General features: G+C 37.8%; 3 protein-coding genes across 3 annotated transcripts; 1 reads left to right on the top strand and 2 right to left on the bottom strand.

The window, feature by feature from the left end:
• Positions 1 to 502: 502 nt before the first annotated feature.
• On the top strand, positions 503 to 3,127 carry LOC106336278 (outer envelope protein 80, chloroplastic). The gene is made up of 11 exons (XM_013775066.1): positions 503 to 742; positions 1,012 to 1,078; positions 1,167 to 1,202; positions 1,285 to 1,429; positions 1,510 to 1,668; positions 1,739 to 1,809; positions 1,901 to 1,979; positions 2,077 to 2,192; positions 2,279 to 2,426; positions 2,510 to 2,579; positions 2,659 to 3,127. The coding sequence occupies exons 1-11, from the start codon at positions 709 to 711 to the stop codon at positions 2,820 to 2,822; spliced, it is 1,089 nt and encodes a 362-aa protein (XP_013630520.1). The 5' UTR covers positions 503 to 708; the 3' UTR covers positions 2,823 to 3,127.
• Positions 3,128 to 3,350: 223 nt separating this feature from the next.
• On the bottom strand, positions 3,351 to 4,982 carry LOC106336279. The gene is made up of 3 exons (XM_013775067.1): positions 4,526 to 4,982; positions 3,874 to 3,981; positions 3,351 to 3,780 (listed from the first exon to the last, which is right to left on the bottom strand). The coding sequence occupies exons 1-3, from the start codon at positions 4,835 to 4,837 to the stop codon at positions 3,469 to 3,471; spliced, it is 732 nt and encodes a 243-aa protein (XP_013630521.1). The 5' UTR covers positions 4,838 to 4,982; the 3' UTR covers positions 3,351 to 3,468.
• Positions 4,983 to 12,837: 7,855 nt separating this feature from the next.
• Positions 12,838 to 14,604, bottom strand: LOC106328092. Its single transcript, XM_013766454.1, has 2 exons — positions 13,145 to 14,604; positions 12,838 to 13,104 (listed from the first exon to the last, which is right to left on the bottom strand). The coding sequence occupies exon 1, from the start codon at positions 14,242 to 14,244 to the stop codon at positions 13,162 to 13,164; it is 1,083 nt and encodes a 360-aa protein (XP_013621908.1). The 5' UTR covers positions 14,245 to 14,604; the 3' UTR covers positions 12,838 to 13,104; positions 13,145 to 13,161.
• Between the last annotated feature and the right edge of the window lie 1,650 nt (positions 14,605 to 16,254).

Genomic DNA, 16,254 nt, shown 5'->3' with positions numbered 1-16,254 from the left:
CTAAACCCTAAACCATAAACCCTAAACTCTAAACCCTAAACCCTAAACCCTAAATCCTAAACCCCACCCTTTAACTCTAAACCCTAAGTTTGTGACTTTTGATAAAACATTAAGTGCTATTTTTGTGACTTTTGACCTTGAGTGCTAATTTGGGAACAAAAACTTGATTTAGTGCTATTTTTGTCTTTTTCTCTATATATTATATACACAAAATAATATAATAAAATTAATATAAATGTCAAATATCAAAAAAATAACAATTAGTCTCTATATAGTAAATCAAATATTTTTTTCATCTTAAAATAAATATATTTTAAAATAAAAAATCTAAATAAATAAATTTCTATAAATTAATATCTCTATAGATAATAAAATTTTAAAGTTTCAATATTATAAATTTATAAAAGTTCTACCGTTTTTCTATGAATCATTTGAGTTTCTCTAGTATCATTATATGACAGTAGAGATGGCCCACGTGCATAAAGCCCAGAACGCAGAAGAGAATAAAGACGAAAGAGATAAACCAAAACTTCCTTCCTTCTCTACACATCGTAGGCATCAAAATCCTCTGCAATCCCACGAAACAGAGATTCCTCTTTTTCTCCTCAGTTTTAAATCAGAAACAGTAACGCCATTGCTTGTTTTTCTTTACGCCAAATCCTGTATTGGGTTCTCTTTTATGTTTGAACTTTCTCGTAGGCCATCGCCATGGGAGCTCAGAAGAGCATCCACGCTGGCAGAGGTCCATTCTTATGTTCTCCTTCTGTTCTACACTATCTCAAATTAATTGTTGAAAAAACGAGAACTTATTGTGAAATTAGCCACAACCATAGTTGATTGTATAATTTATGTATAGATACATTGGTTGTTTGTAAGGGAAAACACTTTCTTTTCTTTTTTTTAAAGAATTTTGTGTTTGCTTTTGAAAGTGGTAAAAGATGTATGATGGGATTGAAGTATCTATCAGTTTTGGTTGTGAATTGCTTTTGCTTCTGTTTGATTGCATTTCAGCCAAGATTGATGTGAATGTGGATTTCACTCACAAGCTTTGTACTTCTTTAATGTTTCCTGCTTTCAGGTTTGCTCCCATCAAAATCTATTCTTCAACTTAAAACATTAATCAATACTTACTTGAGAAAATCTATCATATATTTTTTTTTTAACAGGGACACTAGCAGTCCTCTCTCTCTAGTGATTGGCAGGCAAGTTCTTTGACTCTAAATGATAATTTTTGACTCTGCAGAACTGACAATGTTGGTTTGGGTGGTCTCTGTATGTTGGCAGCCTCTGTATAAAGCATCCGAATTTGTTTGGAGGAAGCGAGAAGCTTGATGTATCGTGGGATAAAGGGTTGTATGATTCCAACGTGCTCGTGGCTTTTAGGAGACCTAGATCCGAATGGCGTCCCCAACAGTGCTTCTTTATACAGGTTTCAACCATCATCAAACAAATATATATATATATATATCAAAAACTGCATTTTATAATAGCTTCAAAATAATGTCACAGCATTCTTTGTCACCTGAGATTGGAGTCCACGGAACTCCATATGACAATTTCTCCCGGTCAGGAAGCGGAGGTGTAAATCTGTCTAAACTGGCAGTTGGTTTAGACTTGAGTGAGCCGGCGAGTTCAAAGTGGAGCAGCACAACCAGTGTTAAGTTTGAGGTACCTTCTCCTCCTCCACACCTTGAACCAATATTTTGTTCATCTACTTACAAGAGCAATATTGGTGCAGCATGTGCGTCCTATGAACGATGAAGGACGTTTGATAACGAGAGACGTGGATGGATTCCCTGTAACCTGCAGGTGATATTACCTTACGTTGAGTTTTGTTTCACTGATCCCTAGCATAAGACTGATAATTTACATGGGCCTAGAAATGTTTCTGCCTATGCAGTGGAAATACTCATGACAGTATGGTCGTTTTAAAGCAAGAATCCCGGTTTGCAAAGGCTAACGACCAAGGTCTTTCTCATGTAAGAAGAAGATGCTCTCTTCACTTTCTGTTTCAATATCCCACCAAAACCCTTCTTTTTTTTTCTAATCTCTCATACATGTGTTTTGCTTCTTCAGTTCAGCATGCAAATAGAACAAGGTATTCCGGTTGTGTCCAAGTGGCTTATCTTCAACCGTTTCAAATTTGTCGCATCAAAAGGTGTCAGGTTGGGACCGGCCTTTCTCTTAGCAAGGTACTACTGGCTGAATCTTGACAAGTAGGTGAGGCTTTGGTGTGGATTCTTATGACCTCCTCTCTTTATTTTTTTTTTTGTGACAGCCTGACAGGTGGGTCAATTGTAGGAGACATGGCTCCTTATCAAGCATTTGCCATTGGTGGGCTAGGCAGTGTTCGTGGATATGGTGAGGGCGCTGTTGGATCCGGACGTTCTTGCCTCGTTGCTAATACAGAATTGGCATTGCCTTTGGTAAATGAGGAGCTGTTGCCTTACTCTTATTGTGGCTCCTCTAAACCATTTTAGTGAGCCTTTGGTTCCTTGTTTGTTTGCAGAACAAGATGACAGAAGGAACAATCTTCTTGGATTGTGGAACGGACCTAGGTTCAAGCCGTCTTGTCCCCGGTAAGCTCCTCATCTGAACCATAAAGAAGTTGTGTTTTGAACACTAAAATTGATGAAATCAATTGGAATTTGGTTTAAGGACACCCGTCGTTGAGACATGGGAAGCCGGGGTTTGGGTATGGGTTCGGGTATGGGCTACGGTTCAAGTCCCCGTTGGGTCACCTTCAGGTTGATTATGCCATAAATGCTTTCAACCAGAAGACTCTTTACTTTGGTGTCACCAACCTTGCCTCTTCATCATAGCCAAACTCAAGAGAAGCACATATTCAGTGTCTTGATTTACACGTATATATATATATATATTTGTGTGTTGAGGTGAGACCAGAAACGCCACAAGAGGAGGCTAACACGGCCCTAGAAGAAGCTGTTATAAAAATTGACAGATATGTTGAGGAGAAAAGAAAAATGTTGTCATAGGAATCATGTAATTGTCACAGGACCAAAAAGTTATAGTGTGCAGCTGCCAGAGTTTTGTCTGAATGCTGCGAGTTTCCACTGAGAAGAGAACACACATTTGATTTGAATGCATCTCTTGCTTTTTGATTTTCCATATCTAAGTTGAGCTTTAGTTTGCAGAATCAGTTTTAGATTTGGATTAAAAAAACCACCCGTATGATTATTAAAGCTGAACCAAATCTAACCCGAGATCAAAATTGGATGGTTTACTGAAGTCTTTGGGTGTGTTATTTATGAAGAGAGTAGTACTGCTGAACCAGAACCGATTGATATGTATGAGAATTGATTTTTGTAAGTGGATTAAAATCAAATGTGTGGTTGAGCCAAACAAGAATTGACTTGAATAAGGACATTACGGGTCATACCATAACCATTTCTGCAAATTTGGTTTTACATTCCATACAGCTTGTTAAAAAGAAAAAAAAAGGAAGGTTTAGAAGAAATTGTTGAACTGACTGGTAAGAGAGCTCTTGAGGTTGGAATAGAGACCGTAAAGAGAATATTGCTTCATGTTCTCGACTTCATACCACGAGTTAAGAACCGCCAAGTGTTTGTCAGTCCCGGAAAACGCAAGCTGGATACCGAGACTGCAGTCCACAGTGCCTCCTCGGCCTTTGCAGCTGGGTGTTCTGATAGCACAATCTTGCTTGTTGAGGCACACAAAGTTGGAGTTCCCCTTGCAGGACGCACACCCGTCTCTCTTCCAGAAGAGGTTTTGAAGCCTACCTTTCTGAAACTCCATCACCTTACAAAAAGAAAAATGCAGAGCCATGACAAGAGGTCCTTGGAGGAGGAGCCTACATAATAAAGATTATTTGAGACAGGGAAGATGATCTACCAAAGTAAAACTGGTAACGGTGTAGGTGGAGTTAGCAATAAAAGCCGGAGGAGACCTAGCTGCATATTTCCGACCAGCGAAAGCCACCATATATCCACCATAGTTGTCCTTGCATTCAAAAACAACATATTTATAGCCAGCTGCATTAACCAAATCAAGTACTACTTGTAAAGCCAATGCGTATAATAATTAAACATGATGGGAGCCAGTGATGTTTGAAACTAGTCATGGGTTAATTTGAAATCACTCAAAAACCAAATCTGATATTCAACCTCGAATATTTATAAGACTTGTGTTAGTAGAGAGCTGAAGCAATCTAACAAGTGTAATGTCAACATAATGCAGTGGAATATTCAAGAAACCAAAGTCAATTAAATCCACTGAGACAAGCATTTTCCTAAAATGAATTCAAAAAAAGAAAAAGTTTGAATTTCACTACCAATTGAAGAACATTCAGGTGGTAATCACATTGACTTAAAATGGAAACTATTAAGGACTTGTTACCAAAAGTAGAAAGACTCATGTTTGACTTGTCGTTATAAGAAAAACAAATCTGATACTAACACTGAGTATAAGTCAACCAAATCTAAACTCTGATTTAATCACAAAATTAGTATTAATATATAATCAAAAAAAAAGAATCGGAGTCTACCGGGAAGAAGGCAGAGGTGTTGATGGAGAGCAGAGAGATCTCGTCGATCTTAGGACGGAAGATAGAGAGCTGAGAGTTCATGGCGGCCAGGGTTAGTCGACGGTCGCATGGAGAGAGAAGAACCGTCTGGTTCAGGAAGAAAGAAGCACGCGAAGAGAACGCGATTCCGAAGGTGAATCCATCGGATCTCTGGATTCTGGTGTCGGAGCAAGGCGAGTAGACATTGTTGGTGTTTCCTCCCAAGGCTGCCGCTCTGTTGAAACCTCGTCCGGCGATGGTTAGAGCCACGACGAGGAGCGTTAGGGTTTGCATTTTCGAAATGTTTTGGGAACTGTGAAGAGAGAAAGAGAAAGAGAGAGAGAGAGAGAGTGTGTGAACGGCTGAGTGAGTCTGTTTGTGGCTTTCACGCTCGCCTTCGTCGTTTTCCGCAGCTTCATCACTCTTCCGACTTTGGAAAATTCCAAAAGTTCTCTCTTTTCTTCTTTTCTTTCTAATATAGCTTTTTCGTAAAATTAACTGTTTTGAAATTATCTAGAAAAGTTTCCCAGACTTGTCTCTATTTTAGAAGGTTTTCCAAATTAACTATAGTTAATACAATGTGGTTCTAATCTGTAAGTTTTTTTATTATGGTTCTTTTCTGAAAAAAATAAAATAATGGCTTTCTTAGTGTATTTTGGTTTCAGTGACCTGTTCTTGTTGAAGCTTAAAACGCTATAAGTTACGACTTTTAATTATACCAAGGCTAAGAACTCTTGTTCATTAGAGCGTTGTGGTGCAAAGGGATCCATCATGGAAGTTCGAGTTGGGACGAGCCCTCTGAATAATAATCCTTTGTTTTATTGGAGGAGAAAACAACGCAAATCTCATATTGATTTTCTATTGCCTTACAAGCCAGTGTATAAATTGAACCGGTAAAGATAATACAAGCTTGAACTTTTGAAAATTCAAAACAAGTAGTCGATAGTTTAAGCGTTGGTAGCTCCTATGGACTGGAATCTACTTTGAAGCATAGACATCTCCTGAAACTCTATTGAAAAATTAGGCCATGCTTAAATTTTTGTAATCATGGTGATTAAATCTTTACTGGCTATTTCAAAGTTTTGGCAAATAGACTGATGTAACATACTCTCCATTGTCCAAATTAGTGATGATAACTCTGAAAGCAGAGAGGTCTCTCACTGCTTTATGTTCCTTGTATCCATTAGTTGAATGTAACCAGATGTGTCTTTCCACGCCCATCCATGTCCACCGAACTGTGATGTAGATGATCATGATCCATCCACCATACATATGTTCTATAACCATACGACTTGTGAATCAGTATTGTCTGATGGTTGTGTTGTTGTAGCCTTTACTGCATTTTGCAGAGAACTAAACTTGGCACTCTTCTTCATGGTTGATCTGTTCTAATGGATCCATGTCTATTCCTCATAATAGTTTATCATTTCAACATTTTCACAGATATCAAATTATCCACATATAAAAATCTTAATCTAATTCTAGGTCATCTATACTGCTTTCACTAGAAGAGATAATTCATACTAGTGTAGACACTCGAGACCAGGAAAATGTTTGAGCTAGAAGGTGTAGCTGATAAAGCCCATGCTTGTAGTGCCAGCAAGCACTCAAAAATGGCATAAGTGAGAGACTCATCTTGTTCCCCACATCCAGGAAAATGATTATCACATCGCATATGACAACGTGTCATGTTCTGCGTTACAGTTACATGTCATGTTACCAGTTGCCATATAAGATGGAACATCTTCTGATTTCCAAGCAAATGCTTGAAGCTTAGTGATCCAGACTTGCATCCCAGTATCCAGACTAAACTGTATACTGACCATTCTTCATAAAACTCCAACAAAAAATATTTTGATGTGTGGTTCGACTTATCGCTAAGCTACGAATCAGTGGTATGTCATCAGGAACGATAAAGTTTTCAAGCATCTCAATATCCCATACCTTTGAATCGCTTTCAAAAAAATCATTGACCGCCATTCTCGGGTAAACCAACAGATCATTTGGACGTGCATGCCTTGCTGGTGTAGTTGGGATCCAAGGATCCTCTTACACTTTAACTTCATATTCTGAATGAATCTTCTGTCTAATTCCCCAACGATATTAATTGCTTTGTAGCCGAAATACTTTCCCACACGTAAAAAGGTGATATAGCCACGGAACCAAGTACGGTGAGACGGTCGATGGAATAGCGATGGTCGAGAAACCGGTAGAGATGGAGGTGATCGATGGATGAGTTGATGTCCCTTTAGTCCAATGTAACCTGAAATCAAAGGAAGAACAATGAGATGATGAATGAAACAAATAAAAACAAATAACTAAAATAAAGAGATAAGATGGGATTCAATGGTTTGAAGGATAGATGATTGATGATCGATGAAGGAGATGGTGATGGATAGTTGATGATTGACTCTCTCCATCCGTGGTTTTGATTGACTTTCTCAATTTGTGATCTTCAAGGCTGATGAATGATCTTCAAGGCTGATGAATCTCTCAAACAACCTATAGAACCAACGAGCTCAGTAAATCTATAATGCTTCTCACATTTAGAATTCTAAAGAACAACTATAATAACACTCTTTGAAAAGTAAATGCTTTGCATACTATTTTACTGATTGAAGGTGGTTTTTACATAGGTCGACAATGAGCTTATATAATTCTCAAATACAATATTCTAAACGTTCTTAAAACAAAATAAAGGAAAAAAAATCAAAAATAAGCAAGAAATCGAAAACTACGAGGAAAGTTTAACGAGTATTTTACGTGATATGATTTACGTGTGATTTACAAGGAAATGCATACGAGGTATTTACGAGGAAATGTAGTGTCCTCCTTACGTGGAAAGTTTACGTGGTTTTTACGACAAATGATGTTCTTCGTTTTTACGACAAAATTTTTCCTCGCTAATTTACGATTAATAGGCGAGGAAATATGCGTTACGACGAACGAATAACGACGAAACGTGTTTCCTAGCTAATTCCTCGTAACGCCTTTTTTACGAGGAAGTTACTACGAATTTAGCCGTCGTTAATATTGTGTTTTCTTGTAGTGAGCGGATCTCAATGAGGCTGGTCGATTCCGCCGGCTTCCTCGTCCTCTAAGGTGATCGAGTTTTTTGGGGCATCACGGGGCGGATACCAATTTGGCCAGTTTACGGTCATCTCTACTTTCCGCTGGTAGGTTTTGATGGATGACACCATATCGTTGCAGTACTGTGATCCTTCGATGATCATGTTTATCGTGCGATGACTATTGTCATTGCCTTTCTCATTATGTCTCCTCCCGCGCTCTCACCCGCTTGATTTATCTGAGGAGGGTTCTCTACTTGTGGAGTTTTATCGTTTTTGGAGGACGGTCAGAATCGCAGAAGAGATCCTTCACTCTGGTTACACTAGAGAGCTCCCCTGCGAGCAATTTTGCGGCCAATCTTGCCCTAAAAACTTTTCAGTTGATAGTTGAGTGGCCTTTAGTCTGATGGAAGTCGCAGAAGGTGTTTTCATCATAACTTGAATTTCGGGTCCATGTGTTGCCCGAAGTTCTTCCTTGTTCTGATCCAGAGTTGATGGCATAGTTATGCCCCCGCTGAAGCTTTTCCATCTCGTGATGAACATATTTGTCGTTACGAGAGTTCTTCTTTTTTGATCTCTGGTTTGATGTCGCGTCCTTTGAGGATGTATTTGCCGACTTGTGTTTTTGCGACAGGACTTTAGTCTCCTCTTCGATGGTGATGTAATCAGTGGCCTTATGTAGGGCGTCTTGGATCGACTGCGACTTGCCGAGGGTTATCCACTTCCTGAACTTCGACTTGTACTAGAGCGTCTTTCTGAGCGCATCTATAGCCACCTTGTCACTTATTCCACTAACCCTTGACATGGCGAGTTTGAATCTGCTCATGAAGTCGCGGAGAGGTTCGTCTTCTCTCTGGGCTAGGCTCCAAATATCGACGTTGGAAGTTTCTTTGTCTATGAACATAGAGTACTGTTTGAGAAACTCCGAATAGAGTTGGCGGAAACTTCTGATGGAGTTTCGCCTATGTCGGGAGAACCACTCGAGTGCTTCTCCTCGAAGGTTTTTGACGAAGAGTCGGCAATGGCCAGCGTCTCTTTTGTTCTCCCTGAATCTGGCCCGCCCCATCGTGATCTAGAAGGCTTGTAGGCGTGCCTTAGGATCACCGGTGCCATCGTAAGTGGGAACCCTAATCTTTCCCGGATCCGAGGTTTTGACCTCGGTGATGTGAGCGGTGAAAGGGGTTTTCCGGGCCTCTTCGAGTATTCTGTCGATCTCGGGCGCGACACTGGTAGCATGGTGAATTTGAGACTTAACTTCTTTCACCTCCACTGTAGTTTTCACGTTTTAATCACGGAGATTGCAGATTTCTTCAGAATCGTCGTCAGCAGTTTTCTGAGCTTGTCGGTGTTTGCTGCGAGTGATTTGAGCCTGCTCCTCGAGTAGTTTCTCCTGTTCCACCCATAAGAGATTTTCCTCTTCTTCGGTCATGGCTTCTCGAACGAAGAATCGTGACGAACGACGTGTCTTCTGGTTCTTCTCGGATGCACGTCAACGTCTTCGTCCTAGTTGTCAGACTGATTACTGGGATCCAAGTCGAATTGTTCACGCTCGTTATCCTCTGTTTCCCGCTCGGGAGGTGGAAGGTTTTCCAAGTTTTTCCATGTGACAGCAGGGGTGTTCTCGTCAAGATTTTCTGTTGTCAGGTTATCTTGCGTGTTCTCTGGTCTGTCGAGCGGAGTCGCGAAATCAAGTCTTCTTCCGCGAAGCTTTGTGGCTTTGAGGGGAAGGACAGCCCTGGTCTTCGCCTTTAGGTTTTTGACATGTTTAGCAAGAGAGCCGATGAGCTTCTCATGTTCTTCCGACTTCTTTTTGAAGGTGGTGAACATCTTCTCGAATGCTACGGTGTTAGCATTAGCATTAACCACGGACACGTTCGCTGCAAGAGTGGTGCCAACGTTATCGCTGATGTCTCCATCAACACGAGTTTGCAGGTTGTCTGTCGACATATTTGATCGAGCATTTGCGGCTGAGAGTTAGATTGATCCGTATCCCCCCCCCCCATCCTTCTAGCGCCAAACTGTGGGAACCAAAATTTACACCATCAATTTCTTCGAAAATAAGGAAAGTCAAGAAACCCTAACTTTCCCAGAGGTCCCAGATTTATGTTAAACCAACGTCAAGCAATCAGATTATGTAAACAGACGAAATTATGAATTGATAAAAATGAAAAATGAGAGCAAGAAGATCTTATTCTGAACTTGCGTATGAGCGATTACAACAGGTAAAGCCCCGGCTGCAAGAGCTGTTAGTGAGTTTCCTAGTTCTAACCACCTAAGACTTGTAAACCTAATTGAGCGCAGCTCGATAACAAAAACGGAAAAATGTCTAAATTGGTCTAAGGGATGAGTTTTCTGTGTCTCTGCACCTTCTGCCCTAGCATTCCTTATATACTCCTCCTTAGGTCGGTTTACCTTCTTCCTCTTTTCTCCCAAGTCTTTATCTTCTTGCGGAAATAATCCATTTTCTTCAAACTTCATGATTATCTTCGGAAACTTGACATTTATCCTCGGACTTTCCATTTATCTTTTCTTGCAAACAATAGATAGACCGTCATAGCAACCTTTGGGCCTGATTTCATAAAAATCGTAAGTGGGCTCTTAGTCGCGTTTTAGACCCTTTGGGTCGTTTTTCGACTTTGGACGTTTTTACGATCTTATCGAAAGACAACCTTTGATGCAATGTCAATTTTTTAATAACTCAAATTGACCGAGGTGTTAAGTTAACCGTCGTCGTTTTAGACGATCAGTTTTAACTTTTACGAGACAACATGTCTTTTCGGTTTTTGTCGTAAGTTTCCAACGGTAACTCCAATCAAGAAGAAACAAGAGTCAGTTCAGTCGAGGCTCGAAGGAGGAAGCTACGAGGGTTTAGAGACGAGGCAGATTTGATCAATCCAACCAAACGATGGCGAGTTGGCTAGCTTTCTGGTGGGTCTGACGATGCTCGTTGAGTTGTTTCGATGCTCGGGAATCGTTTATTCGAAAGATTGAGTAATCTTTCTCGAGAACTCTTCGTATAATTTTTTTTTGAATTCTTAACAAGTTCTTACTTTGATTTTCCAGCCAATTGTTTCTTCGATACTTTCAGACGTTAACTCTGTCGCAACCGATTTTGACCCCAACAAATATTTAATCTGTTATATGATTTTGTCATATATAAAATATTGTAAACTAAGAGGAGAAATTTATGAAATTTTCACAAAATAATAGTTAGGTGAATTAAAAAAATAATATTTTCAAACTACAAGAAAATATTTATTTAAAAAATTTATATGAGGACAAATGTATAACTTTGTAAATCAATTTCAAAATCTAATAATATTTTAAAAACATAAACAATCAATAAAGCTGTAACTATAATAGATAATCTATACTATAAAAACAAGATCCCTTATAATTAAAAAATATTTGTCATTTTAAAAGAAATAAATTTCACGTTTTTAAAGCGCGGGTCAAGATCTAGTATATTCTTCAAGGATCCGCCATATCCAGTGTGGTCTCGTGCTCCTTGGGACATTTGAGAGGGCCTCTAGAAGCTGAAAAAACTCTTTGTTGCCAGAATTGTGTTTGGTTTGGTAGCAAATCCAGATCTTCTAATTTAGGCAAATGTAGATCTTGTTTGGTCGGTTTTGAAAAATGGGCCATAACTTCAGATTTCGGTGGACATTTCCCCTCATTCTTATTTTGTTGGAAACCTAAAGAAATCCATCCTAAAGTCCATAAGATTTTTTGCGTCGGGCCGCTTCTTCACTGGGCTTGAATCAACTTCTAAACTTTGATACTCGAGGATGGGCTGAAAAACTTTGGTTTGTAAAATTCATATCTTTTTGATCAGGATAGATTTGGGATGGATTACACTTGGATAAGAAAGATTAATGAGTGTAGAATCCATGAAAATTGGTTTCATGGTCAAATCCCTCCCGGTGTGTAAGATATGATGTTTTCACTTCGCATATGTCTTGGTTGGCGCCTTGACGGATTAAGTTGTGTATTGGATCGACCTCTGGTTCAACTACTGATTTAATGGCTGCACCAGAAGGAGTATTCGTAGTACTTATTTGCAATGGTGAATTAAGTTTACAACACTTACCGCGCAAAACCCAAGCTAAAAATAGTCTATAAATTGAAGTAATCTCCAAACATATTTTGTCAAAATTGCCAGATTAAACTAGTCGATCATACGAAACCCAATAACACATTCCTCTCTTGGTAAACAAAGTTTTCTCATTTTCCCCAGTAAAGCTCTTTTTAGGAGTATTCTAACTCTGCTAGAAATGTGTAATGGCATTCGCAAGTCTTTCACATATATCTAGAGGAAACAAGAAGTTAAACATAACAATGTCAGTAAGACCAATGCAATAAATTTGATGAGAATCTTCTTCCCTCCTTTAGATATCCATCTTGCTGACTATCGATCCACTTTATTCTGCAGTCTGTGCTTGAGAAAAGCAAATATTTTATATTTTGAGCTACTACGATTTTTTTTTTTATTAAAAAAAAAAATCTACTATGATTTTCCAGACACTAAGTAGGAAGACATTTTCTTTTCATTTTGGATTTCAAAAGTATCTTTTACTGTTTGCTTTATATTCTTGGAGATATATTTTTTTTTACTGTTTTTATAATTTATCAGATAAGTAATAATTATGCAAATAATAAATTAATTTAAGAGAAAATCAATAGCTGTTGGAGTCAATCATATACAAGCGCCCGGCCCAACTGCAAGGCTACGTGTTGAATCCTTTTAAAGATTCCAAGCATTTATAACAACACTCAACAACTGCTGATTACAGATTAGATTTGATTAATTTTATAGACGCGTGGTGTACAACCAAACCACATTCACGGATCGGACAACATTTGAATAATATCTTTCGTATGCGTTGTACTCTTATGTCTTTTAGATTCTTTCGGAGTTAAATTTTATACTTCCCTGATTTTCTTTAACTGAAAATCTGATATTTCAACAGAAATGGAGAAGCGCAATATTTCATATTGCAGTTGTCAAGCCTTGTGTAGAGATCAAAAGGTGAAATTAAAGAGGTGAAAAAGAAGCTGTAAAGTATGACTTTGAAGTTGATACTTTACTTCAAATCCATAAACAATCCTGCTTATATATATCTTTCTTGGTGCTACAATCCCAACGAATTTGGAGTTTATCTACAGTACTAGTTCCAAAGAAGCAAAAGCAAAGCAGCATTCTTCGATTATAAACCCAAAAAAGAATAAGAAAAAAAAAAAACCCTACAACTTGGGTATCTAAGCCCTCTCGATGTCTCGTTCTCGTGTGATAACATTTGACAAGCACATAAAATTTCTAAGCTTATCATCATCATCATCTGGAATACAAAATCCAATCCTCTCTCAATACCTTTTGTATTTTCCAGCCTCATGCGATGGTGATTGCTTGCATATTGCCTTCAGATGAAGAAACTAAATAACAACACCTTTTCTCTCATTCCAATTTGGTTGCAGAGGAGACAATATCCAAATCTTCCAAAAACAAACTTTATTTTCGTTGAGGTGGACTTACCAAGAAAAGAAAGGTATTCAATCCGTAAAGATGACGGAGTCTGCAATGGCCAACAAAGGTTTCAAGCAAGTAGGCATAAACTTCCTAGCAAAAAAGTAGGAGGTTGAATGATTGGAAAGGCGGAGGTGGTGAATCAAGTGGGAGGAGACTTCTGTAGGCTTGTAGGAATAAGGATGACCCTTGACAGTAGCAGTCCAATTGACTCGGGTGAGAGTGAAACCGGTGCAACCCAGTGGATCCTTCATGTTCATCAACGTGGGGAAGTAATGCTCCTCGGGGTAACACTCATCGGAACGGTAGCAAGGGAGCTTGAATTTTCTCCACAGGGTGCGATCTTTGACAGTGAGAAGAGCGTGTCTCCTAGTCATGAGGAAGAAGTGAGAACCCACTCGGAATTTGTCGAAGGGGACTTGAGGTAACATAGCGTATCTCCCTCGAGCAATGTAGCGTTTCCAAAGCCTGGGTTCATCGGAGATGAGCTCGATGAAGCTCCGGTACCAGATTCGAACCCCTTTGGAAGTTGGATCCGGGTTTGATTTATCGAAACTGGGTGATTCGAAGAGGGATTGGTAGACGAATCTGAAGGAGTGGAGAGGAATGCAGTGCTGAGAGAGGACTGCGAAGTACGCGTTCGCCGGGTCGTCGAGAAGTGCGGTGGCGAAGAGACGGCGCGTGGCGGAGATCAGAGTGGGAGAGGCGCGTGATGTGCGTTTGGCGGAGGTGATGAAGGCGTTCTGGAAGACGGAGCCGTTGCCGGGTCTGGTGATGTTGTTGACGAAGGGATCTGCGTGGACGTAGACGTTGTAGAGAGATCGAGGATGGCCGGAGAAGAATCCATCCCAGATTGGCGCGAAATGGAGGTCGGAGTTTGTGAGGAAAAGGAAGGCGATTTTGAGCTTAGGCTGTGGGCTCCCGGAGGAAAGATGCGAGGAAGATCCCGCGGAGGCGCGGCGGAATAGGATCTGGTCGTCGATCTCGTCGGCGATAGGGATGAGAGATTCGCGTGGGGGAGGAGGGAAGACATGAGGGGCAACGAGGAAGAAGACGATCGGGATACAAAGAAGAAGGAAGAAGGAGATAACGAACTGGTTCGACAACATTTGCGATTTCGAAACTAGATGAATGTGCGTACTAGCTTTCCCATCTATTCACTTTCCGACTTTTTTCACCCCCAGAAAAACCCAGAAGAACTTTGCACAAGATTCAGCCAATCAGGATGCGACTTGAAGCTTTGTCCTTTTGGCTTTATGAGGATTTCAAGAGTGACGATGAGTCAAAGGATCTTTCAGATTTCAACTGGCAAAATAAAAGAGGAAAGCTTTAAGGGGATCTCTCACTGACTGACCATCTTATGAATGAAGAGATAAAAGGCGATGACGGAAGATGATTGTGCTTTGTTTGTTTGCGTCCGACGCCACCTGAGGGTATTTGTGTCAATCCATGACCCATACACAGTCTCTGTCCCTAACGACGTCATGTAACGATTGCGTTCCTTGACGCCCACTTGTGTTAACCCCGTTATCCTCGTCGGTGATAATTTGATCATGCTATTTTATTTATCTTTTCATCAAGTTTAGTTTTTAGGAAAATGATCAACGTCAACGTGTCTAATCTCTAGAACTAAATTGATCTCTCACGTTTATTACATTATTAACTTTAATAAATTATTATTATTTTGTAATTGTTATTATCAAAATTATATTTTAGTTTTTATTAATTATTACTTTTTATACAAAAAGGAAATTATATATATTTTAAAAAATATCTATAAACTATTTTTGTTTTCGTTTTAATATATATGTATGTACCTATATATAATCATATCAATATCATAAAGAAATTTAGTATAAAAAGAATATCTTTAAAGTAAAAATATATAGCAATTTGTTATATTTAAAACATGTAATTTTACAATAAAAATTTTCCTTTTATATAAATCCCAATTTCATAAACTATTTACTAATTTTCATTACTAATATATCTATTTCTATTTTCTTTTTTTTGGTAATATTTTTTTTTATAAAATCATATCAATATCAAAAAAGGAATTTAGTATCAGAAATAACATCTTAAAACAAAAATATAGTAACTTTTGATATTTAAAACATGTTGCTTTTTAAAAAAAGTAATATCCTTTTATATAAATCTCTCTTTCATAAAGATTTCTTGATACTTTTTGTCTAGTAAATTTTTTCAACAATTATTAATAATGTTAGTTAAATATTTTTCATTTTAAATATAATAATTCTTTTTCATAAGAAAAAGTCAATTTAGTTTCCAAAACGGTATTTACTTTTAATACACTAAAGAAATTTTTTTTCTTAATTATAAATTTTCTAAAATAATAATTATTTTTTGGATAATTATTCAGTCTCTTATTTAACAAATTCTCACACAATTTCATACAGTTTTTCTTTTCATAACTACAGATTCTCAAGCCTAATACTATGTGAATATTTCAATATCTATAAAAATAAACAAGTAATTATTTCAAATCCAATTCCATTAGAAAATTGTTTTCCTATGAATGTGGTATTTGATCAAAGTAATTACAATACTATTACGTTCTAAAACTCTAAATGATCGACATGTTTTTTAAAAATTTAAAATTTGATTCACTTATACAACTTCTGATAACCACTTAAACTTTTTCTCATAAATTTAAACTGAAACAAAATATATCAATCTAAAAATACATATTTACAAATCTTAGATATTAAATTAAATTATATAATCTGATTTAGTATGATTAAAATTCAATTGAAAAATATATACAACTCAACATACCAAAAATAACTTAACCGATCCAAAATTTTATACCCCAAATCATATATTTAATTAAGATAACGAAATGACGTAGTTTAGAACAGTGTTATATTTGTCTTTCTTATATACAAACTACAAAATAATTTAAACTTATTAATAATTAGAAATAAAAAGTTAATCAATTACAATAATTTTATTATTTTGTAAATGTTTGTATCCGTGCATGAGCACGGGAAATCATCTAGTATATACATATATATATAGATGGTTAAAGCATTTTTTTTTTGTTAAAGCATTTATAACATACAATTTCATATAAAATATATAATACAAGGTCATTATAT

The sequence above is a fragment of the Brassica oleracea genome, chromosome C3 (assembly GCF_000695525.1).
Source record: "Brassica oleracea var. oleracea cultivar TO1000 chromosome C3, BOL, whole genome shotgun sequence".
In the NCBI taxonomy this organism is placed as follows: domain Eukaryota; kingdom Viridiplantae; phylum Streptophyta; class Magnoliopsida; order Brassicales; family Brassicaceae; genus Brassica; species Brassica oleracea.
Note: the sequence above shows the minus strand (reverse complement) of the source record. Positions and strands in the feature narration are given on the sequence as shown.